At 45.1% G+C, this 25,697-nt stretch overlaps 1 protein-coding gene across 3 annotated transcripts in view; it reads right to left on the bottom strand.

Annotated features, from left to right (window-relative positions):
• RAPGEF5 (Rap guanine nucleotide exchange factor 5) overlaps positions 1-25,697 on the bottom strand; it is a 174,163-nt gene that overhangs the window by 45,888 nt on the left and 102,578 nt on the right. For all 3 annotated transcript variants that reach the window (XM_082305523.1, XM_082305524.1, XM_082305525.1), the window contains 2 exons: positions 20,368-20,474; positions 19,940-20,028 (listed from right to left, as the gene is read on the bottom strand). In XM_082305523.1, the coding sequence (XP_082161649.1) occupies positions 19,940-20,028; positions 20,368-20,474 (196 nt within the window). The remainder of the gene's footprint in view (positions 1-19,939; positions 20,029-20,367; positions 20,475-25,697) is intronic.

Below are 25,697 nucleotides of genomic sequence, written 5' to 3'. Positions count from 1 at the left end.
CACAATCCTCACTGCAGCCGCTCCTCGTTAGCACCAGGCATCTCCCAAAGTACTTTAGGAAAAAAACCCATCTTCTCTTTCCATCGATTGTTTCAGATAAGCCAGCCAGGCCAGGATTGCCTGAGGCAGCAGGATGGAGGATAAAAGATTTAATGGTTCCCTTTCATCCTTCTGCCCAGGGTCCAGCTGCCTCATGGGGCAGAAGAGATGGGCAGCAGTAACAGCACAGCACGCTGCTGGTCTGCCCTCAGGGGTTTTCGCCCCCAGCAGGCACACCGCCTGGCACCCCAGTCACTAGCGCTCTGGGTAAAAGTCGTATAGGCAAGTGGAAGGCAAGTTTCTACTTTTCTGCTTTCTTGCACCTGGACTTCTTCGCACCCCTGCCATCACCCTCTTTTCCAGGCACCCAAAGAGATGGAATGCTCTCCAGCCCGGACCCCTCAATGACACAAATTCCAGGTGCCGCCAAGAGCTGTCACTGCCTCAGCAGGGCCGCTCAGACCTTTTACTGCCTGGTGGCAGGACAGCCTCCCAGACAGCTGTCCTCCAGCGGCAGAGAGCAGCCCACACGAAAAGGCTGCATCACCTGCCCTCTCTGCCACTGCAAGCCTGGTCCTACCAAGTGGGTGCTATGAGGTGCTCATGGCTGCTCAAGCCTTTTCCCAGGTCCAACAGCTCAGCACACATTTGAGACTAAGGGGAACTCTAAAATTAGACTAGACATTCGACTTTCAAAAAGTTAATAGAAAGGAAGACGTACTTAATCTTCATTCTTTTCATCTTTGCTGTCCAACGCTCGTATGGCATTGAAGAAGAACCAAGTTTCAAGTTCAGTGTGTCTTTCTCATCGCTGAATTGGAAAATCTACTCCCAGGAAACAGTAACCTTCAGATCTAACATTATATATAAATGTAAAAATAGCATCACATCTTCAAAAAAAGATTGTGAGTTCTTAATTTTGGGGTCTTCAACTTGAGATACTTTAAAAGATCCTACTTTTCAGTGACATTTCTGAGAATATGAACCCAAATTTTCTGTTTACAACACAAAAATAACATCTATATTTATAAAAAACAATCTTAATTGGCAGTATTTTCAAATACATGATAAGCTAAGACTATTAACTCAAAAAGTTTTAACTTAAGTACCTAATGACAGGCTCCAAAATCCACTGTATTTGGACAATAGCCAGTCCGGCAGATTACGGCAACTACAGTGTAGTGACCAGCATACATTCCATACTGGTACATAATAAGGATAAAGGACAGGTCAAACTACACGTGGCAATGCCACATCTAAAGCTCTGCAGGTCAGGTGCAATGCCTAGACTTCAGCGTGCAGTATTATCCCCAGCACCTGCTGCTAACTGCTTTCCATACCAACCAGAGGGATAGGTCCCTTAAGGCAACAGAAATGTATGGATCTGCACTGTGTATTTTTTAAAAGTGTTTAGCAAGAAGCTTTGATCTATTATTTCCCCCTACAAAGCAGCAAGGGGAAATCTCTTTGTGCTTTGGCCCAGGGAAGGAGATGTAAGTAGAATCTTCTTTGCCCCTGGGAGCCACATTATCATAAATATGCTAAGCAGTGCAAGCTCCCCAACATGTGGCACTGGAGCATGTGCAGTAAACATCACAGCAACTCTTCAGGGAAGCCTAGCACAACAAAGCCTCCACTGGCAAAATGCTCCTGGCTTCTGTAGATATGGCAGAACTGCCTACAAAGGGAATGATGGCATTTTCATCTGAGCAAGAACTATTGGATTGGGTCCAAATCTCTGCATAAGATGGCAATAACATGCACTAGACTAACATACAGACCACTGACTTCTTCCCGCACGTGAAACAGCAATGCATTGGGTCAAGTGGTGGGACAGTTTTGGTGTACTGGGTCGCACAAGCTAGGTTAGGGTCTTGCAGCCGTGGCCCACTGTCGTGCAACCTCAAAAGCAGCAACTCACTTGCCAACATCTTGTTACATACAGAGGCAAAAGGCCTAGCAAAGGTGCTGCATGGCTGTGATGCGTTACAGGCTCTGCTGGGCAGGAGGCAAGGAGGAGGTGGGAACACCTCTTGCAAACCCCATAGGAGACTCAACAGTCTTTAGCATACTGCAATCTCACTGCAGCACTGAAGGATGCCACTTCTAGCATTTTACCCCAGGATGTACAATACTTTAGGCTGATGGGCACAGACTGCTCAGATACCTCTGAAATAACTTATGCAATATCTAAACAACTCCAACACACAGCAGAGACCTCCTTGTACTGGGAGAGGGGTGGCAGGAGGGACACAACACCCAAAAAAACCCGAAAACCAAACAGGATCGTACTTGCTTCTTGCATTTCTCACACCTGCCTTCTCCCCGCTCCCCGGGGCAGTGAAGCACGGCTTCACAGCACAAAACCAGAACAACAAGCGTCAGAGCACTCATAAGGCAGCTGCATTTTGCTTCCCCATGTAGTGAATGGGTTCCAAAAAAAACCTGATGCCTTTCATGATGGTGGTGTTAAAACACAATATTACATTAATTGTAGACTTATTTACATGATATATGTCCTTAAATTATGAACCTGAAATTGTACTTGCTATACTGAGACACCCAAATCATTCCAATGACAGGTTAACATGTAATTAAAGACAGCTTTTCTCATTATTATTACAACCTAATGGAAGACAGCAATAAAAAATGCCTTGTACATAGTCTGTGTAGGTATTAAGAACACCTAACAACTTCAAACTATTGGGTTTGCCAGTACAACCCTGTACTGACAGCAGAATGAAAGAAATAGTTTCTTGCTTGCACGGCTTAAAGATCATACAGGGGTAAGACACAAGGAACAGACCTTATCTGGAGTTCAGCTCCAGTGAGTGTTACAATACCTGTATGGGCCTAATTCCCTGTGGCAGCAGAACTGTGTTCTTGTGCAAGGACCTTCGGCTCCTTGCAATACGCAGTAGTTCAACGTGACACTTTTAAGAAAGAACACCTTTATTTTGATAATTTTCAAACTATTTTCACTCGTCAGGGAACTTGGCGTTAGATCCTTGATTCAGCTGCACCATAATTACTCAGGGATTTTATTTGATGCCCTTGCTTATTGCAGTTAAATAAAGCGGGGATATTAAGCAATTACTGGATGAAAGCCCAGTGGGGTAATTTTCTAAAGGTGTATATTCACTTTTGCCATTATTTCAGATTTTTAGTGCTATTTATTGATTTAGTCACATAAAATACACCCAGAACACAACTCTCAGATACATATAACTTTGGACTGGTATAGCTCAGCTTTCTTCTTGAGCATCTTTCTTTTCCAAGTCTTACGAGATACTGTATCTTTCATGCACTAACTGGAAAGCATCTAATGGAAGAGATGCATTCTGTATCTTGTAGAAATTGTTTGTTCAGTTTTTACCCATTCATCAACACTGCCAGCTGTTCCTTGGACTTCCATGGGGCACAGAGACTTCTCCTTGGCCAAGATGTAAACGTACCTTTCTGCACAAGCATACATGAATCCAGTGCAGTGTTTAGGATAAAGATAAAAATTGCGAACTGCAGTAACAGATAGGATACTGTATTAAACTGGGCCTCTTGGCTCATCTGCTCCACAACCTTGTTTCACCACTATCCATAACAACATCTGGCCATGACTAGCGCTTGCTGCCATCTTTCATTTCTATAGCTCTTTTTGGCCATAAATGCCAGCATGGTTTTTGCAAAACATGCAAGCTTTATTTGTCCCTTGTACAGAGAGAGGGGAGCAGACACGGGCCCAGCAACAGCACTAGCTGAGGCGGGAGGTACCTGCCCAGGCTGAGAGCACAAACCCAGTGTCCTCACTCTGGTTCTGCTCATCTCTCTGCAGTCTCACACAGACACCACCAGTGCCTTTGACCTCCTGCCAGTGAGGCCAAAATCACCCAATGAGAGATTCAGAGGGTGATCCCACTGCAAGTCACCTTTCCCTATCAAATTTCCAAACTCTTTTCAAATGCAATAGGCTAACGACCGCATACTTTCTACTTTCCTTCAGCATTTGTTTTTCTTTCTTCTTCCCCAAAGGAAAACAGCTTTTGCAGCTGAACTGTCCAACCGTCTGTAAGTCTTGCTCTCCCTTATCTCTGTAACCTTCGAACCCATTGACAAATTTCAACCAAATTTGAGACAAAGACACTATGTTCCTATAAGTAATGGGAGCAAGTGCATCTGCAGAAGAAAGAGAGACAAATTATTGTCTCATTGAAGTAAAGCCTGCCATGTAAGCACAGCTATGTTTGTAGACATAAAATAACTCAGCCAAAGGAGATGCAGTGATAGTGCCTCAAGCTGCCGCTGGTAGGACTGGGGTTTTGTTGATTAAAAGATACAATCTCAAATGCTGGGACTACTAGCATCACTGAGATATCCTCCTTATTTAAAATTCTGCAAACTGTGTCCATACCCAGTTTCTTTAACAAGGCTTCCTATCACTGCTGTTGCCATCTCTCTGCTGCACCAGGTTGCTGGGTCTTCTCTTAGTGGACCCTATAAATTTCCAGGGCAGGGCACTGCTTTGTACTTCGTGTTGGCATAGCACCAGTCACAGACACTGTGGCTTCTGAATGCCTGTATATATGTAAAATTATAACTCATTATCTCTCTGCATTTGTTTGTGTAAACAAGGTTTTTTTCATCAAACTGCTTTGCTCATTCAGTTAGTCATTAAGGCCAATTATAAAAACCCATTTTTAATTTTTTTTTTTTCTTAATAAGAAGCAGTATCCTTCCTATATCATCCCTGGCTAGTCTATGGAAAATCATCAATTACATGATGACAGTCTCCTTAAACAGACTGCAATAGCTTGTCTGTGGCTGCGGGCCAGTAGACACTTCTGCTAGGTGTAACACTACCTATAGCTTCTTTCAGGTTACAAAATAGTGAGCATGTATTTATTTTTACTAAAGAGCGCCTGTCAGAGAAGGTAGCAAAGCATCTTAAAGGAAGACTCCAAGGATTACATACCACTCTTCAGCTATATAAATACTTCCTATGTAAGAACATATATTTAAAAGCAATTTTCCAAATCAGTTTTTAGAAACACATCACCGATTACAGTAAATATACAGGCACTAGAATCAATTCTATTAGGAGATGCTGTTTTAAAGATACAGCAGCCCACGTCCCAGAAGGACAATGAAGTATAATATGCAAGCTCATTTAATCACTGTATCCAATTACAAGGAGGAATAAATCATCACACACATGCCTATGTCTGAATTTTAAAAAGTAAATAAATCATGAATAGTCAAGCCAAATGCTGTGAATCTCTGGATTCACAGATTAGCAGGCGAAGTGGTGCATTCACTTCCCATTTGAAATAAGAGTATCCAAAAACTATTAACAACATCTAATTATTTTAAGATAAATATAAAAGCTGCCTTTTTTTTTTTTTTTGTTCAGTTTGGAGCTTGATCACACAGAGCTGCCATTCTCTGCAGTAAGGAACACAAAATCCTGACAAACATTGACCTCAACGGAGCTTGTACATGGTCTAATGACAGACTTTCCTGGTCTCTCTGCCCTGATTCATACCCAGGACCCCCCTAAGCCACGGGGGTTCAGAAGAGGAGCTGGCCTTATTGCTAACACTATGAATAGCAGCACATTGGGCAACTGCTCCTGCCCTTTGCTGTGAACTCCCTCATCCCAGACCTACATCGCCGTACCCTCTAGGAGGATCTGAATGTTCTCCATTTGTCAAGAAAACCCAATACAGCCATTTCTTGCAAAGCTGATGGCATTTTCATGTTTTTGAGACACTTTTAGAAAATTGTCATTAAAGATTTATCATTCTTTGTAATCAAGAACATAGTTGTAACTCCCCAAATTGCATCTTACTAACCTTGATTCCCTGAACAAATTTCCAATCCTTTAAACTGAGATGTTAAATCAAATGCCCTGCAGCCCATCTGCATGTCAAAACCCTTACCCGAGTAGGGAGATCAGATTCTCATTCATACTAACACAACGTGTATGCACACATCAAAGAAAAAATAAATGTTCAAAGTATTTACATAAGCTGCACAAGAAATCCTTAAGATGTGCCAAAACTTTTGCCTAAAGAGATGGGCCATCACCATGGGCCATCACACTGGAGACTGTAACAAAATTTGCCTCAACCCAGTGACACTGCACCAGGACAGACCTCAGGAAAATGCTTTCTTGCTGCTTTGCAACAAAAGAGAAATATTTGGGAGAGTATTGAAGGTCTGGGGAGAACACATGGGAGAAGCCCATGTGTTCAGCTGGCAAAGACCCTCCCCTGCCTACAGGTTTAGGCTTGGCTTGCCCAACATGCCCAGGTTTCCTGACTGACCACATCCCAAAATTTCCATGCGTGTGCTTTGGGGCTTCTGCCCACGGCAAACCTCAGGGGTCCAGGGGGGCCCCATGATGGCAATGGCTCCCCTAGGTCTCACACTGCCCTGGGGAAGGGCTCCCTGCCCACCGAGCAGCCCCACTGGGCAGAGCACGCAGCCCCGGCACAGATGCCATCTTCAAAGCATTTGCAAGCTGTGTGTGGCCCAAGAGCCCTACACCACTGTCACAAGGAGAGCAAGGAGGGAGCAGACAGCGTCCCTTTGCTTCCCAGGCCCTGCTCGGGGGAACATCTCTTCTCTGGGTCACGGGGGGAGGACAGCGAGGAGCCCACAGCACGGCCAGGGCTGCTTCCTCGCAGCCAGGCTGGGCTCGAGCAGGCCAGAGGTCTGCGTCTGTTTGCCCATCCTGAGAATTACCCAGCCGCCCCTACGCAGCCTCTTTGTTCGTCCCCATGCAGCTGAAGGTGGAGGTGAGGAAGCGTTTCATCGGCCGGGAAATGGGGTGCGTGTGTGTGTGATGAATTTCCAAATCATCCAGTTGTTGCCTCCCTGCCACTGCTTGCTGGCACATACCAGGATGGAAATTTTCCACCTGCCAGTTACAGAACTATCTCTACAGACAGCAGTGCAACAGTAAGAGGAGAAGCTGTAGTCACCTTAATAGGCAAAATGTTTGCATTTGCATTACTGGTGGCTCCCATGCTTTGGGGCAATGCCGCACGCTCACTGCTGCTTTAAGACTTTGAATGAAAACTCCTTGACAACAGGGATCTGACAAATGCTATTTGTTTGTGGTTGTTTTTCGCTGTTGTTTGTTTGCTTCCAGCTTGTGGCTGTGCATCCCCCATGATGTACTAACAGTAACAACAAACAAAACCCAATGGACAAGGCTCCTATCGGGGCGGGGAATGAAACCCAACAAGGGTTTCATTATTGTATTGATGCTGGGGCTCTGAATTCACAACTGGGAAAGAACAAAACCAGTATCTGGCTTTCTGGTTTTAGCTGCAGTGCTTCCTAGAGAGAGGTCAACAAGCCCTAAATCCTAAGAAATGGGGGTGGGGGAGGGTTAAAGAAAGGCTGCTTGGGGAATCAGTAGAGCCTTGTGAGCAGGAGGAGGGATAGTGGCAGGAGGGGAATGCAGAGTGCAGAAAAAAAAGGAAAGACATTGAAAAGCAGTAGAAGGTGAGGTATAAAGGCCTGTAGCAGTCCCAGGTCAGACAGCATGATTTCTCCATGATTACATCCCTGATTCTGGCAATTTGTATCTCCATCAAAACTCAAGTTCAAGCAAAGGAATAAAATCACAATTCATCCCAAATGTTGTCACAAGAAAGCCTAAGTTTTTTATTATTTGCTTCCATCAAAATTAGATCCATCACCGCTGCCACTTTATTTACATTGATCTATTTTCCCTGTCCTCCCACCCTCCAATTTTTTTGCCTTCAGTGTCCTTGAAAACAAGCCGTCACATTTTCGCTTCAGAGAGAGGAGTACTGATTTGGTTTCAGAAGGATCTCACAAGCATTTCTGAACTGAGACAAGGTTATCTCATGATCTCAGCCTGGCTCAGGAGACTGCGATGCGAGCTGCTGCCACAGCTACAACTCACATTGGTATTTTTCACCTTGTCTAAGAGATGGGACAAGCAATTTACTTTATTGCAGTAACTAATGCTATTCCGAAAAGCTCTTTCTGCCAGAACCAGCTATACTCCGTGAGGGTAAGTGACATCTCATGAGAAACCGTTGGCTGTCAAAGTGCTGTAATTCTACTCCTGTTTCGATCTCTGAAAGGATCAAAATTGACTTAACAAAAAAAAAAAAAAAAAAAAAGGATTGTCTCCAATGCCAACCACATAGACTCTCCTAAAAGGTGTTATATACCCCAACTGATACCAAACTGGATCAAGCCTTTCCTTCTAAAGAAGCAACAGCAATTTACAGCCTGCGTTATGAGCTTACCAACTGCAGTTAATGCACGAAGCTTCTGAATTTATGCCAAGTGCATTCTGCTCCATTATCTCCTTTTTAGAGAGGCACCTCTGCTTTCACAAAAGTATTCCTACTACAACCACCTATTCCTACATCTGACAGCCAATCTTCTGACTTGCCCACTAAAATCAAAACCCAGCAAGGTAACACAAACCACAGCAGAAACCCCTGCCAATCTCATCCAGCACACAGCAAATCTGGCCTCTTCAGTAGCTGCCGCCACAGCTGCTCCTTCCCCTCTTTCTTCCTTGGACGTGACAGAGAAGGCAGCAGCCAGCATTAGGGCAAGGCAGAGCCGAGCTCCACTGCACTTGATAAACCGGAGTGCGTTGGCACCAGTTTGCCAATGCCACAGACAGGCTTTCTCAAGCAATAGCATTTATTCAGCTACACAGCAAGCAGAGGCATTCAGTGCTGTAATGCAGCCCAGGGTTGGCAGCTATTAAGGGAGATCTTAAGAGCCCGCAGAAAGTCTCAGCAGGCACCACGCATCGGGAAATAGCCAGAAATCTATTCCGATTTATGGTTCACAAATAGGTCTTGGGTTGTGGCTTTTTGATCTTAATTTCCCTGGGTGTCCTCTGAGCACAGGGATTTACAAAAAATGGTAAGGTGGGAAAGAGAACAACTGCATCAGCATGCTATACAACAAAATATCACCTAACAGTAGTAACAGGCAGCATGACAGGGAGCTTAGTAAAGTAAAGATAATTGTAGTTTGGCTATAGCCAAAACCAGCCCTCTCCTGCTCACAAAAACACCAAGGCTGCTACTTCCACAATACCATGAAACTGTTTGAACTCAGGGCATGTTAAGAAGGATTGCGGGGGAAGGAGGAATTAACAGCATGAGAGTAAATTTAGTTCACAAGGGGAAAAAAGCAGCTTTGAAGAACAGATTTCTTTTAGATTCTTAATACATAGCCTCAAAGCACAGGTCTTCAGTGAATCCATCCTTCCACCCTGTAGGCGGGGAATGAACACGCTCTTTATATTCCTCAGAAAATGTTAATCTCACAAAAAAATCATTGTATTATAGCAACTTTGAGCACTGGAAATACTGGAATTCAAACCATGAAGACAGCGCGTGAACTGTATTCTTGGACTCAAAGATGCAGCAAGTATGTCAAGATACAGTTTTATGTTTTCAGCATTCTTACATAAAAACTCCCCCACCCCGTGAAAGCTTCCTTCCAAAAAAATCTGAATTTCAGAGCACCATATCCAAGTTTTATAACGTTACAGAGAGTCAGCTCTTGGGAAGGAGTACTTTGCTGTATTCTGAGAACGAGCTTCCCACTTAACAGCCATCTCACTAAGTGCTAATAGCAACACAGGAGTCTTAATGGACAAACAAACACCCCTACTTACGGTGGCAAGTGGTGAATCTCTGTGTTGTGGAAGAGGAACGCAAAAAGAGAGTACTGAAGAGAGTGTCCAGTTTTTCAACAGTCTGCAGGTCAGGGTTTGACAGTAAAAAGCCTTAAGAAGGAAGGGAAGGAGAACAACACCAAGTGGTGAGGATGAGTATCCGGGAAAGATGGGAGACCGGTGGCGAAGGGCACCACGGCTGGGGTTCCTGAAAGACTGCACGGTCTGTGGCTCCTGCTGAAGGAACAGGATGTGCAGACACTTCATAAGAAGCAGCAACACTGATATTTCAGTTTTGCATTTCCAGTTCCTGCTCTCAGTTAACTGACCTGCCAACCCACAAACCATCTGTTGCTGTTCCTCTTGTGCTACTCTCTTATAAATCATGTCTCACTTTTTCTCTAGTAGAAACAGCAGCTTTGAGATAACTATGTACGTTTTATAATTAGTCAGCTTCAATGCTTCATGAGCCACGTTCTGGGAGAACATGAAGACAGAGCTGTATCTGGGGCTGAGACCTAGAAGGTTGTGTCACCTTCACAGCAGGGGTTGTCCTCTCCCTTCATACAGTTCACATTTAGTGGTTCGATCCCACTGCTGCAAGGGAATAGATCTCCAGCAGACAGAAGTCAGTAAGAGTTACCTCAGTTCAGACTCATTTCAGAATTTGACTATGACTTTTTGCTAAGCCCCAGCTGATGTTGACTTCCTTTGCCTTTGCCGTTCCTATGGCTCACTAGAACCAGTACGACATTAGTGGCAACAGAAGGGATCTGGCCTGCTTTGTCTGCAAACCTGAAGCTGTGGAACTGACCCAACTTCCAGCATAACATTTAAGCCAGACAGGGAATCAACCCAAGTGGCTGGCGTACTTCTAAGACATTATCTCCCTTGCCGAGAGAGATCTCTTTGGCATCACCACTGTGCAGTGACTCAGTTTTCCTTTTTGCCTTTATGGCCCTCAGTCCTGGCCATCTGACATGGGAACATTAATTATTTGTGCTAGATTTGACACCAACCAGCTGCACTCAGGTGATTAGAAAAGGACTCAGACTAAGGCAGAAACTAAGAGGCAATCTCTACTACTCTTTTATCGCTAAAATACAAGCATTTTTTAAAAAATAGAACCTTTCAAGATTTTTTTATCCCTTCCATATTCACTTCTTGGCTTAACAACACAAGACAATCAGCAACTATCAAAAGCCCTATTCTGAAAAAACTTGTCAAGAAATATTTCTCAAAATACAAACATGTTGCTTTATAATCTCAGCTACTTAATGCATTTGTTAATTTAGAGATCTATATGACCATATATCCTTTCATATGTTTGAAATACTTACTCTATTGGTTTGACAATTCATTCGTATCACCTAGACTTCCAATGTCATTAGGGTGAAACTGATTTTGCAAATAACTGATTAAAACTCTTTTTAGGGTCATGTTGCCTTTCCAGAAACCTTACCAAATTCCCAGTGTCACAATAACTTGTCTCACAGGTACCTCATCAAAACGTTTACATTACCCAAGTCTGTTTTGCAGTACAACAAATTAACACATTCTGCCTTTTACGTCTTTTTTAAAATAAACAAATAAATAAAAGACATTTTCACTGTCAGAAGAAAATTATTGATCTTCGCCCCTAAAAAAGTTCTCCTGCTAGACCTGCACTTCCCAATTCCTTTCTGCTTAAACCACTAAGATCATCAAAACCCCTCATACTGGCTACAATGCACATCTTCATAATAAATGGTTTCACGCTAGACTTTCGTGACAGCTTCTTATCAATTTCTCACATAATAGAAGGTGACAACTAGCTATAATGAACGACAGAATTGCAGAGAAAAGACTGAGGAACTAGGAATACTATGAGCTAATTGATTATCACATATAGCGGGTAGCTTTTTCTTCTGCAAATTCAACTCAAACACAAAACACATTAAACACTTGGGGCCCTACTATTGCCTCAAGCTACTCTTGCACAGGGTACAAAAAAATTTATTTAGGTGTCCGAGGTGCCAAAAAGTGTCTAGGTGCTCCTTGGCACACTGAAACCATGTGTTTGTCTGATGGGTACCTCAGTTCCTTTCATCCTTGTGGTGATGAACTGAAAAAATACCTTCAGTACCTACAGGGAGAGTCCTGACCACTAAGGATGTTCATCCTTCCTCATGCTGCCTCTAGTTTCCCAGTCATTGCATATAACAGTGAGACAATCCAGGAGCAGCATCCCTGGACTCTGCCTTTCCGAAAGTTTGCCCTAAACAAGCTCTAGTGCCCAAGTGTGAAAAAAAAAAAACCTTTTTCAGGCTCTGAGTTCTCATTTCCCAGAAATAACTGTCTGAGCTCCTGCCAGGAGACAGCATCTTAGCACATATTCCCCTCGCTGGCATTTCCTATTAGCTTAGGCACCGCAGTGTGTGACACGCTGTCTGTAGGAAACCCCAGACACGGCACTCCTTCTGCAAGCTGATTCAGCTCACTAATGTGACAGAAAATAAGCCTACCAAAGGAAAAAAGATACAGTTTCCCACTAAGATACTTAGATCTACTTGGCACAAGGTCAAACTAACTATAGCAGAGGAGAAGGAGCTGCGTGGCAATGAACAGGAGGACAACTGGAGGATGTCAGATCTTCCCATTTGAAGCCAGTGTCACTGCTGGCAGCATTGGTCCCAACCTCATGCCATCCCCAGGGCTCCTGCCTCTCTTGTCCCAGCTCCAGGCCCCACCACACCGTTTGCAAAGCCATTCAGCAGAAAACTGTTCAATCTCTGCTGCTAGCTGAACTGATAACTCGCTCAGCTGTCCCACCTGAAGAAACTAGTATCTTACTAGGTTCTGACTAATTGCTTCCAAACCGCAACGTGCTGCATGCGATATACTGGATCAGATCAAAGATGCTCATAAAATAGAACGAGCTCTTTGACAGGGGCCAACAGAGGATGCCCAGGGGAAGAAAAAAACTAAGAAAAAGACAAATACAGAGTTATCTTTCTCTGATATGCCCTCCTAGCTTCCAGCAACTGGCAGTGTAGACTTTCCAGATGGGAAGTTGTATCGACATCACTGCAGTGATGGAGTTTTTGCCAGGATTTTGCCTCATTTGTTTTAAAACCCTCCCAATCTTTGGCTTCCACAAAGTCCTCACAACAATGAGTTTCACGGTTTAGCTGTGCATCATGTCAGAAAATAACTTCTCTTTATTAGTTATAAACCAAATAATTTCACTGTGTTACAAAACACTTCCCGCATTATGAGAAACAATGACTAGTCTTTCCATACTCACCTTCCTCACACAATTCATAATCTCACAGATCACCTTATGCCTCCTTTAGAGAAATTGCTTTTCTATGATGACCAGATCTAGACTATTTATTCTTAGATGTATTTAATCTAGACTTCTAATCACCCTTGCTGCCCTTTTCAAGCTTTTACATTGTTCATTTACATTTGTTCATTTACAACCTTTCTGAGCTGGAGGAGAAGAAGGAACCATATTATACATAGATATTACACAGTTATACAATGGTATAACTATGGTTCTTGCTTGTCTTCTTTCCTAATTGTCCCAAATACTGTGTGCCTTTTTGATTAATGCTGATCAAAAATTTCCAAGAACTATCCACACTATCTCCAAAGACCTATTTTCTGCATGATATTAGCCAATTCAGCACCTCTGCTGAGTATGTATAATAAGGATTTCCTTTTCTCCATGTTAGAAAATGCATTACTTTGCCTTTTTCAAACTTGGATCTCATCTGCAATCTTATCACGCAGTCACGCAGATTTTTATTCCTTTCATCTTTCTTCAGCCACAGGGCTGGTTTGAGGGGTCCCACTCCCAACCCATTTTCCCAGTCCTCAACTGCCCCATTCTTACCACTTTCATGAGGTTATTTTTGAGTTGGATCAGTTTCCTGATCTAACTCACCTTGCAGACACCTAAGCAAAGTTTGTCAGTATGATGACAGGACAACATGACAGCTCAAACAGGCAGTCAGAGGTGGGGATAACGGGGTGTACAAGAACATAATCTTGCATGGCCACTAAGGTGAAACCACGGCTTCACTTATCATGAGACCCTCAACCACTTAATATTATCAGCACATGCTGTTACCTCAGTTTTCATCCCACACTCAGCAGCACCCCAGTCTTCACTGGTGACTTCTTTCCACTTTAAACACTGACGATTTACTCTGACCTTTCATTTTCTCTCTTTAAGTCATCATCAGTCCTGAAAAGCATCTTCTTCTTTATGAAAAGGATCTTTAAATTTCTTTAAGGATTTTTGGCAAGGGACTTTATCAAAAGCATTCTGGAAATACAAATATAAGATATAGGCAGACCAGACCATATATATCCTCATACTCCTTCAAATCTTTAACAGATCTACAGGACACACAAGACCTGACTTATCTCTGCAGAAAAAAAACATTTCCCTTCCCTCAGTATAGTATTTCTGCATGCATTTCTTCCTTCTGCTTTTACTGTACTGCCACCCAATTTCCCAGCACAACGTCATAACTTCATGCTGCAGTTTTGCATCTAATCAAACTCCTGCAAGCAAGTTCAGCTGCTAAAGGCACCAGTCCTTCTCTCCTGCAGTCCTCACCTGCATGTCTCCCACTCCCTGCCACCTTTTCCCTGTGCCAGGGGAAAACTTTGTGGATCAGGAAACTGATCTGTCTTAAAACTACTAATTCAGTATTTCCCTGGTTAGTATCAACCAGGACCAGCTCCCTACTCGGGTCCGCTACAGAATCACACGACAGGCCGTAGAGGCACAGAGGCACCAGTGCAGCAGCAGGAATGAGTGGTTGGGGAAGGCTGAGCTGCTTCTTTTGACTACAGCACCAGTTTATGCTGGAATAATGTATTGGTAAAATGACAACCTTATTGCTTAGATGTTCCCCAAACAGAACAATTTCTTTTAATTGGCATCTCATTTTCCACCTTCCTCTGCCACTGAAGCTGATTTATATGATAGATTACACACGACTGTTAGGAGTTCAGCAATTTCATATCCGCGTTCCTTTAGAAGTCTTTGGGGAGTAACATCTGAACCTGGTGATTTGCTGCTATTCATTTTATTGATTTATTCTAAACCTACTTCTACTGACACTCCAATTTGAGACAGCTTAGACTCATGCTCCACGAAGCAATGTTCCTGTGCAAGAACCTCCCCAGGTTCTCTCACACTGAACACTGAGTTGAATGATTATTTTAGCTTTTCTGCTATTCTTACACTGATGTTGCTCCATGCACTCTGCTAAACTCTTATTTCTCTCCTATGGGCACAGCAGTAATATGCGTTCAGTCCACTCAGTTCAAGTTTTCCTAAGACTTTGAGGAAAAGTTTACAAAATCCCTCAAAATGATGACTGGTAAGAGGAAGGGCTAGCAGGCACTTATTCTCTCCATCCTAAAAGCTGGAAGATAGGATCACAAAGTGTTGGGCAAATATTTATTCTCCTTGACATCAGTCCACACGCATCAGATAGATACACTCATGTTGATTCTGCGGCAGTCACAGGAGCACGTTTGTTAACACCTTTTACTCATCAGTAATAAAGCACAGTGAGCAAAAGTCCTAACAGCATCCTTTACAGCTAAGAAACAAACAAAAAATATCAAAAACCAATCAGATATTTTTTTCTTGGATTATTAAACAAAAGACAATACCTAGAAAAGGCAGAGCTGTATCTCTTTTTTGCAACATCACTTAGCAGCTGACTCTGATCAGCTCCTGCAAGACAGTACCATTCTCCTAAAAGGTCACATACAGTTCCTCAGAGGGTGCCATTACCCAACATCAAAGCAGTGTCATTCGTGCAAGTGTAGAAACAGAATGGACTTCTAGGACAAACAGACATGGTCTGAAGGCCCCTCCTAGATGCTACGCTATGATCCTAAAGCTAACACTGCTTCTGTGTGACAGGGGAGAGTTCCCACTAATGCAAGGATCACGCACAGTCCCAGATGACACAGCAGGGTACAAAGGTCATTACTCCTTTCTTTTCCTATTCCTAAGAAACCCAGACCATACTTACACCTTTCTGCATCTGTTTTAGCTACATCATGAGGATTCGTCCTCTTTTTCTGTCCTGTTAGCCCTTCTCCAGGCCTTTCATCATTTGCCATCCTAACTTCTATGATGGCCTAACAAAAGTATCATGCCTCCCCCCTTACCACAATCCCTTTCACCTAGTCCACTAAAAAGATACATCAGTTAAGACCGACACCATCATGTTGCTCCAGTCTTACCATTCCTCATTTACATCCTTTCTCCAGATCTCCATTTCCCACTGCTTTTTGCTCTCAAAGACCTTCACAAATCAATCTGTTCTTCTCCCTACTCATTCCCTAAAATGAAACCCACAGTAGGGACGTAAAAGACAGGTAGTGACATCAGATGTGATGAGGGAGACTATGTTCTGCTTCAGCAATGTTCTACTTAAGCTGCCTGAGAGAGGTGGCCCAGTGGCCTAAAGAAAATGATCTGAGCGATCCAGGCAGGCCTGGATAAGTAGCAGTGGATGTGATGATCACTGTGTCATTCCAGAGGCTGCCAAACACTGAGTGCAATCACTGCAAGGCAAGACGGTATGTTTTAATAGAGACCAGCCAGAGGATACTCCAAAGACTAGATCAGGATAATATCCAGAGAAGGAAATGCTGCTAATGTCAAAGAAATAAAAGCTTTTGCAGAAGAGGACAACAGTTTTGAAAGAAATGTTGTAGTCAATGGGAAGGGATTAGAGATCCTGAGACGCTAAGATTTGGCCTCTTGGAGATTACTTGTTCAAATCCCCATCCTTGACAAGGATTAGCCCAGGAGGTATGCCTTGTGTTTTCTGCCTGGATGTTGACATATTTGAAGTGTCTCACTCTGTTCAATTCTTAAAACTTCAAACAGCCGTCTAAAGTACGCACTCAGCAGACATCCCCCAGTGATTCCAACAACCTTAGAGATGTCTCAGAAAAGCTGTTCATTACAGAAACTGAAAATTTCTAGCCATCTCATGGTAGGAAACAAGAAGTCTTCTTGGGGGTTGGTGCATTACAGGTCATGGTAACTCAGTGAGATGAAAACTTTTTCCCTTTGAGATGGAAGGCTGGTATTCTTTGTTACTGGCAAGTCCCAATGTAAGATGATGCCACAAGAACTCACATATATTTCTGACTTAGTAATCACAAAAAAACCTCAGTCGTTAAACTGTTATTAAGTACCTAAGCTTAAAGAGTCTTGCAGACCTCAGGCTTTCAAGACATCCTTGCCTACAGAAGTCATCTGAGCAATAGACTAGCCTAGCTGTGCACGATGCAATGTCCTCTTTAGTCTCCTCAGTTGCTATAATGTGTTCAGCTACATCATAGACACTGGGACTCTTCTTCAGGTCAGGTAAGAGAAGGTGTCCCCACCTATCTTTTATAGAAGAGGATGCGGCAGCAGAGTGCTTAAGGTATCTCGCTACAAGTTTAGCAGTAGCTGAAGGGAGCCTTGAGGCCTGGGCTGGACCCCAGTTAAATCTATCCCAGCCCAGCCCCAAAGCTTCCCTTTACTCTCCCAGCTGCAAGCGGTAACTGCTGACTTGGGCTAGAAAATGGAGGATGGCTGGGAGCAATACATGGTGCATCATTCAGCCATATCAGTGTTTATAAAAAGTGATGCCCCATGACCACGCTAGCCCCAGGAGATAGTTGATTTTTTTTTTTTTTTAAATGACCACAGAGGACTGCAGTTATGATCTGTTATACAAAGGGTGGGAATGAAAACATGCAGAGCATCCCTCGTTGGGAAGAAGCGCAAAGGGTCAAACAGAACAACAGCCCCCTGCATACCAGCATATGTAAGAACAGCTCTTTCTCATGTTCTTTACAGATACAAATAAGCAAACTGAGTTGGGGGCTGCAGGGAAAACAGGAGGCCAAGGAAGTCATCCTGGAACTGGCAAACTGACAGCAGGAGCAGCAGCTGGGTACAACAACATTGTCCTTTTATGTTCCGCAAAGCTATGCCTGCTAAAACACAAGCCTGCGGGACTCTGCAACTCAACCGTCCTCTGAGATGGGCCAGACTGGAACTACAAAAAATACAAAGAACAGCAAATCCAAGCACACGAACAGCAGAGGGATGCCTTCAGGTGCACAAAGAAAGATGTACACATGTACAGTCGATATCTCGTATTTCCTCTTGCCAAATGCCAGTGGGTCTGCAAAACAGACTGATCAAAACCATTGCAGGGGCATCCGCCACATGAAATATTGGGAAACATAACTCCCGAAGTCTTTTATTTTGATGAAGTTCTCTATTACCAGATTAATGAAGTCAGAAGAAAACAGTATATGATGAACTACCCTTGATGAAGCGGAGGGCCACTGGGCAAGGTTTAGCACACTTCTTTGTGATGGCAAAAAAACTGAAGCCACAGCTACTTTGTTCTGTCCCTAGGATCCAGTTAACCTTGGCTACAGGGCAGAGCTAGTTGTTTTTTTCTAAAAGGAGGTAGGATAAGGCAGAAGAGGTGAGGGGAAGCCAATCAACCTTTAAATACATTACCATCTGCTAACACCCAGGCAAGCGGTGGTTTAGCATTTGTTTTGAGGGTAGTTTACCAGCCCCTCTCTGTAACAATAAGAACAGGCTTATGAAGAGCCTCCTGGTGATGGGAGGGAGAGAGAGCAAAGAGAAAAGAAAGAAAAGGTAGTGCACGTGAGGATGTATACAGCATCTAACGTTTTATGTAAGGAGTGCTTTGTATTTACAAACACCAAAATATAACGTGTATCACTAGTGAAAATCTCATTGTTTTCCAGCAGGACTGTGAGCTTATAAAAAAAGATGAAGCAGACCATAAAGACAGGCAGCTACTGTCCCTCAATCTGCATATGATAAACATTAATAGGGAAACTTATTCTCGATCTAACATTTGACCTTAAGGGGCCAACGAAGGACCCTCGCTACGCTGCCTAAGAGCTGGCTCAAGTAAATTACACCCAAAACTAGTCTGAGGGCATCTGTGGAAGGAAAACAATCACAGCCTCTCTCTGCACTAAATATTAATGTCTAGGCAGACAAAAGCAGCACTAGGAATACTGTAATAATACCAGCAGCAGACATTCTATATGTTTCTTCGGGGCATTCACACATCAGCACTAGGAACATGCCTATTGTCCCACATTAAACTAATGACTTGTTCCGAGAACCCAATCCTGACATTCCTCGGGGAATGGCAAATATTATTTATATTTTCAGTCACTTAAAAGGATTAAAGTGTGGTTATTCTCAGTAATCTCATTTGTAGAGAGAGATATATACAGGCAGCAGGACTATGTGCTTTAACCCTATTGGGAATGATGAAATGCACAGCTCCATTTACAGCCAGCTGCTTTCCTCAGCGCTTCAGTATTCGGGACCTCCGAAAGTCTCACCAGCCTGGCTGCTTTCATTAAAACTATCATCTATGAATCGCAGGTCGCAAGCACTTCTGATAAACTACCCAAGGAGCTCTTGGTGACAGCAAGCTGTGCATACAGCCAAGAGATCCAGCTGAAAATTAAACTGCATGTCAAGTAGCCCGATCAATATAATAATTGCTCTAGGCTGGAACAAATTACAATCTCTGCTTGAAGACACACAAGTAGAGCATCAGGCTGTACACTGTGCCCTGGGTTAGGAGGAAATTTATAAGCCGTGCTTAGGTAACAGAAGATGGGCCAAAGTACTGGGGTGGTGGCAAAGCGAGTAGTTAGCCAGGAGGCTGAAGTGCATAGCGAGTATTCTGATCAACGTAGTAACAGCTGCAGGCTACGAGGAGCCGCAGCCTCGGCCTGAGGAGCCACGGGTGCTGCACAACGCACGCCGCAGCCTGCACTACCCAGGCAGCAGCGAAAGCCCAATATAAAAAAGCCTCAAGTTGACGCTAAGCGAGCGGCTTCGCTAATTGCTGCCATTGCTGCCCCGGGGCCGGGCGCCCCGCGTTGCCGCCTGCCCGCAGCCCCACGCTGCCGGTTTCCCCCCCGGGTTGAACACCAGGCTGGCAGCCGGCTTGCGGCTGGGGGTGCCCGGCAGCGACCCCCGCGCCACCCCCTTCTGCCGGGACCGGCACCGGGACCGGCACCGGGACCGGCACCTCTCCCCCACTCCCGCCCAGGGCCGGGGACCGGCGCTGCCCCGGCCGCCGCCGCCGCCCCGCCGGGCTCGCTCCTTACCCGTCTCTTTGTCCTGGGCGGCTTCCAGGTGCAGGTCGCTGAGGAGATGCTCCAAAATCTTCTCCGGCGTCCCCGACACCACCACGTATCTGTCGGAAAGCAGAGAGTCCCCGGAGTCATCCTCGGTGGAGGACTGCGAGCGGCTGCTCCACTCGTCCTCCTCGTCCTCCTCGTCGATGTACTTGAAGTAAGGCACGTCGAAGGTGGGCAGCGGCGGCTCCCCGCCGCGGCCCGCCAGCGCCTCGGGCACCCGCACCCTGCCGCTCCCCATGGCGCCCCGCTCCCGCCGCGCCGCCCGCCCGCCCTAGGTGCTCCCCCCGGGGGCCATCGCTCTGCCGGGGGCCGCGGGCCGCCCCGCCCGCCGCCGCCGCCGCCGCGCCCGGCCCGGCCGGCCCAGCCCCGCGCTCCCGGAGCCGCGGAAGCCTTACCTCCCGCGCCGCTCGGGGGCCGGGCTGCGTGACCACACCTTCCGCAGCACCAGCGCTGCGCCGGCCTCCTCCCGCGCCCGCTCGCCGCCGCCTCCATCGGCCGCCTTCTGCGCGCAGGGGGGGAGAGCGACAGAGAGAGCGGTCAGTGCCCGCCGCCGGCTCTGCCCCGGCGGCCCCGGCTGCCGGCGGGCGAGGCCGAGAAGGGGGCTCTTTGCGCTGCGGGGCAGAGACGGGGAGCGGGCTCCCCTTTGTGAGCGGCGCTCGGCATCGTGCGCTGGATCTTAATTCGCAGGAGCGGGGCGGGGATGCGGGTTTCCGTGTCCCCGAGGTGATGGCCTGTTTAATTTCCAGCCGGTCAAATAAAGCAGGGGACAGGTAAGAATAGTCAGAAAGCGGCAAGCGCTCCCGAGCGCTCCGATAGTACACATGCGGAGTGCACCTTCTGTAAAGCGTCTCTCCTGTACTTCAACAAAGGCAATAAAACCAGTGGGACAGGCACGCAAGGCGTGCCTCTGAGCATCTCTTAAAATATTCTGTGTACAAATCTCCCTCCTTCGCAACAACTTTTTAACTTGGGAACCAACACCCCCACAGAAAGTTAAGCCCAGTGAGCACCCCTTGCGTGAATCTCGGTTAAGCTGCGATTTGGACACTGACGTTCTCCCTCTCGGCTCCCTTAAGCAGAAGGGAGCTGAACAATCATCCATTTCTGCACAGGCAGCTCGCATCCACAGAGCAGCGAAAGCCAGCTGACTGAGCAGCGCAGGAGATGAGGGTTTGCTGCTGACTGAGCAGGGCGCATTGAAACACGGCCACTGCCGAAGAGAGGCTCGCAGCCCCCTGCGAGCTCCTCCTGGCAGATTCAGTCACCGGAGGGTGAGCGACACAAAAAGAGGCAGCTGTTTCAGTGGAAGTACATCCAGTAGTTGCTGTTCCTCTGATTCTGACCTGGTTTAGTTACATCGTTCAGTATGTCAAACACACGTAGGAAGGCAATACATGCACTACTCGAAGGAGAAAAAACAGCATTTGTGCATCAAGCGTACAGTATCCAGCAGTGACAAAGACTTCAAGTGAGCTAAAAATTGCTGAGGAACAGATCTTGGCAAAAGAAGGGAGAGAAAACACTTTATAATCCCTCTTTCTATTATTTTATTTCGTATTCCAAGACCCAGTGAGCCTGATTGCTGCTTCTGGTTGTCACTGTGGTGCAGGCATGTCCAAAGATGCAGTCCCTGCCCTGAATAAGTTTTCTTTATCAGTAAACAACATGTAGAATTGATCTATGAAATTTCTGCAAGGTCAGACATACAGGTACTGAGCCAATTAATGTCAGATATTCATTGTAACACTCCCAGGGGACATTACTGAGCAGCCACGTTACAGGAATACTGATGCATAATTGTAATCTTCCATTTCACTGGCCGTGGTTTTTTGTTGCCTACATATTTGAAAAGCTGCAATGAAAGAAGCAGCAAAAGAGAAAGAGAGGAAGAACAAGAAACTGGTGCAGCATTAAAGCAATTCAGTAACAGGGAGGTTTATCCAACAAATAAATATCTCCATTTCTCTGTCTTTTCTCTGGCATCCTCTAAGAGAGCCCCAACACTCATTTCCCTGTGCTCACTGACATTCCAAACTGCAGCATGGATGGGGCATGTATGTGATGTATGGTGCTGTATTTGTACAAACCATCTATTTCCACATACATGGAAATGGATTTTAAGCATACCCATATACGTGACATACATGAGCAGCTGGCAGCAAGTCAACAGGGAGCACTGGGAGGGCAAAAGCTCATACTGAAAGGACAATGGTTGTTCTGGAAGACACTGTTCTCGCTTCAGCATCTCACCAAGCAGAAACATTTTCAAAAAACCTTTTGGGTAATTGTATGCAAATTAACTGCATAAAGTGCCCCAATGGTGAGATTTTCATAAGACCCTTCCTCTTGTCCTTGCCTGTTTTATCAATTTCAAGGAAGAGCAAAATGAATCTATTTTATCAGGAAAGACAAAATTTGTGCAAAACCAAGGCCAATCAGGTTCAATTTGGATTTTCATTACCTATAATAATTATTTCCAAAAAAGGGAGAGGGATAGAGAATTTCTTTATTTTGCTATCTTCTATTAAAAACAATTCCACTTTAAGGGAAGAATTATTGCTTCATTAAAATCCCACTTGCACATGATGTATTTTTGTGTTCAGTCAGGCCCTTTAGTCATACCACAAGCAACAACAATTAACCCGAACAAAGCAAAACACGAAGACAAGTCCTATGTATTTTCCCAATTTTTACAAGTTCTGATTTCACTGCAGATATTACTCTAAAATGACATCAAGGCATGCTTCATTTATCGGAATCTTGAATGGTCCGTGAAATAATTAATTCTCGCTGGAAGAAAACCGGGCTGCTCTCAGCATGCTCCATCTAAACCCAGTGGCAGATGAGGAGGAGGATGCGAGGGGCCCCCAAGTGACAGCAGCGTGTACTGAAGAGCAAGGCAGCACCCTAGCTGAGTCCCTAAAAGTCAGCAGACTGACTCAAGACACATTCTCATCATATCACCCACTGACAACGAAGCCTCCCAGCACTTTTTCAGACCCTCATGCAGCCCTTGCTTAAGCAACCTGCATCAACCATGCAGGAGCACAGTGGCTCAGCATTACCATCTCTCTCATTTCATTGCTGGGCAGATGAATTGGGGCAGAGAGGCTACCACAGAGTTGTGCTCCAGAACAGCAGAACCGCAGTTCAGACTCTGGTGACACTACACTGGCACCTTGGCTTTGAGCCCCCCACGCTCCCTCCAGTGCAGAGGGTGGGAAATGACTCCCAGCAGCCTGGGTAAGAATACGTTTGGACTTGTGGTTTCGCAGAGGTAGGACAGGAGAGGGTAGAGCACCAGAGATGCTGTAGAGGTTAATCGCTGTCTCACTTCGCATGTGGCCTTGGGCAAGTCACTTGTGCAGGCTCTCCCCCTCGGTTGTCCCCTCAAAAGCACCATTTGCATCCTTCTTGGATGTTATACTCAGTCCCTGGTGCAGACTACCCATCACTAGGAAATTTAGCTAGTGTCCGTGAAGCACTATGTGTGTCAACCATTATATTTCACATTTTTTACAGCTTTTAATTAATCATCTCTTGATAGCTAAACACAGTGCTATCAACCTCTACGTCACTTCCCAGCAGGAGTTTCAAGTAAACAGTAAGGCCCTCCGGACTTGGTGGATCTTTTGACCAGTATTATGGTCAATTTTCCACTCCTCTCATCCATCTTCCTAATACTGAGATAAGCCATTTATCTCCTAGGTCATATATTTTAAGAGCAGACAAGTGCTACCTTTCTTTTCAGCATGAAAGGAACCCTGGGGTGGTATATTTATATGCTTATAGGAATGAACCAGCTGGAAGTCCTTGCTTAGCGGGCCTTAACTTGTGCAGGTTACGCTTTGCATGAGCAGGAATATGACCCTCTCAATTACCACTGGGGCAGAAGAGAGCAGAGATACATAGAGTAGCATTGAAAACAGCCACGGTATGCCAGCTTCCTTATGGATTAGGTTTCTGGGTTATTTGCAATTGGCAGGGAAGAATCTGATCTCTGGCCAAAGCAACCACTAACTTTGGTATCAGTCAGGGATATTTCCGTGTCCCTTGAATTTCTGAGTTTGACCTTTTAATTAATTAAAAGAGGAATCAACACCCAGAATGTGCTGCCTCCCCTCTTCCTATGAGAAACATCCACTGCTAGAAATAGCGTTGAAAAGCTGCTCTACGTTCTAACAGCTTTCTAACAGAAAAAGACCAGTATGCTCTGCAATGGACACAGTATATTCAGAAGCCTGCTTCATTGAAAAGAAATTGCATTCTCACATCATTCCTCTATGGAACAGGACACCTGTGCAAAGATTTATTTCGTTATCTTACCCATTACTGAAGTGCCTGTTAGGCTGGGACGCCACTAACTAGCAATGCAAAACATGCACTTCCCAATGCCAGAACTTCCCTTCAGCATCTCTCCACCTGCTTTTTTAAAAAAGGGACCAGACCCGGAGCTACCCCGGCAACCCCAGATCCAGAGGGACTCCCACATTGTTGGTTTCAATGGGTAAAGAAGTAATACAGCAATTAAGAGATAACCTGAATAAAGGCACCTATAAACTTAACGGAGCATTGAAAATCCAGTCTGCAGACAGATTTTCCTGCTAACAACCAACCACGCAAAGGCAAAGAGAATCTTCTTTGGGCAACACGCAACAAAACAAATGTTCCACAGGCTATCATCTGCTTCAAAACCACATTAAATAACAAAGAAATTGCCTCCTCTCGGAGTTACGGAGGGCAGGAACATTTTGTTTTCATAGCATAATTTGGTAAAAGTGACTCAACGCAATCAGATAACGCTGATTGCTTCTGCCTCCATGTCTTTTGATGCTGGTGCCAGGGCATGCCCTTGAGAGGTACGGGAAAAGGCATACAAGAAGGATTCCCGGGGCTGTTTGTGTTCTGAAGAGGAGACCGCTGCCCCCCACAATGAATCCATGGAGCTTCCCTACACACATGGGAATACGTCCGTGTAAGAGGTCTGAAATAGAAGAGCGGAGGCCGGAAGGGGGCTCAGAAGCACAAGTATAGGCAGGCTTCCACCGCAGTGCAAGGAAGGTGCACAAGTAGGTGACAGAGCAGGACAAAAGCCACAAACTAACAAGATCCTCATTTCAGAAGACTGATTGTTTTCCTGGGCAGGTGTATTTTTGCTTGGATGTTATAATCAATCCCTGGTGCATATTACCCATGCAAAAGAAGAATTACAAGAACATGATTAAGACAGAAAGGTCAAGTCTGAAAATTGGGAAACACTGACTGGTATTCTTTAATTTAGCTCCTTTGAATAAAACTTTTTTTTTCTTTTTTTTTTTTCTTTTTTTCTTTTCCTTTTTTTTACTATGTCCTGCTCCATCCCTACAGCTCTGCCTTGTTCAGCGTATGTTGAGGCCTTGCTGTGGGGACTGGGTCAAAGCTGAGACAAAACATCCTTGTCCGGTGGGAGCCTGCTGTACCCACTGCAAAGGCTGGAAGCACCTGCCGCCGCAGTGGCGACACTGAGGTCCCCAAACCTGCCCACTGACAACTAGCTTGGACACAGCAAAAGTTACAGAGTTATAGGTGCTTTAGCTCAGAGCTCCATCCAGGCTCATTATACCCTACAAGCAGGTCCTGGCCGTAACAGCCGAGGGCTACAGCTGTAAAGAAAACTCTTTGCAGTTCAGGCTGAAGCATGCTCAGAGCTTACCGATCCTTCAAATATTAATCTGCAAAGCTCTAG

The sequence above is a fragment of the Platalea leucorodia genome (assembly GCF_965183815.1).
Source record: "Platalea leucorodia genome assembly, chromosome: 1".
Classification (NCBI taxonomy): Eukaryota; Metazoa; Chordata; class Aves; order Pelecaniformes; family Threskiornithidae; genus Platalea; species Platalea leucorodia.
This window is presented reverse-complemented; position numbering and strand designations above follow the sequence as displayed.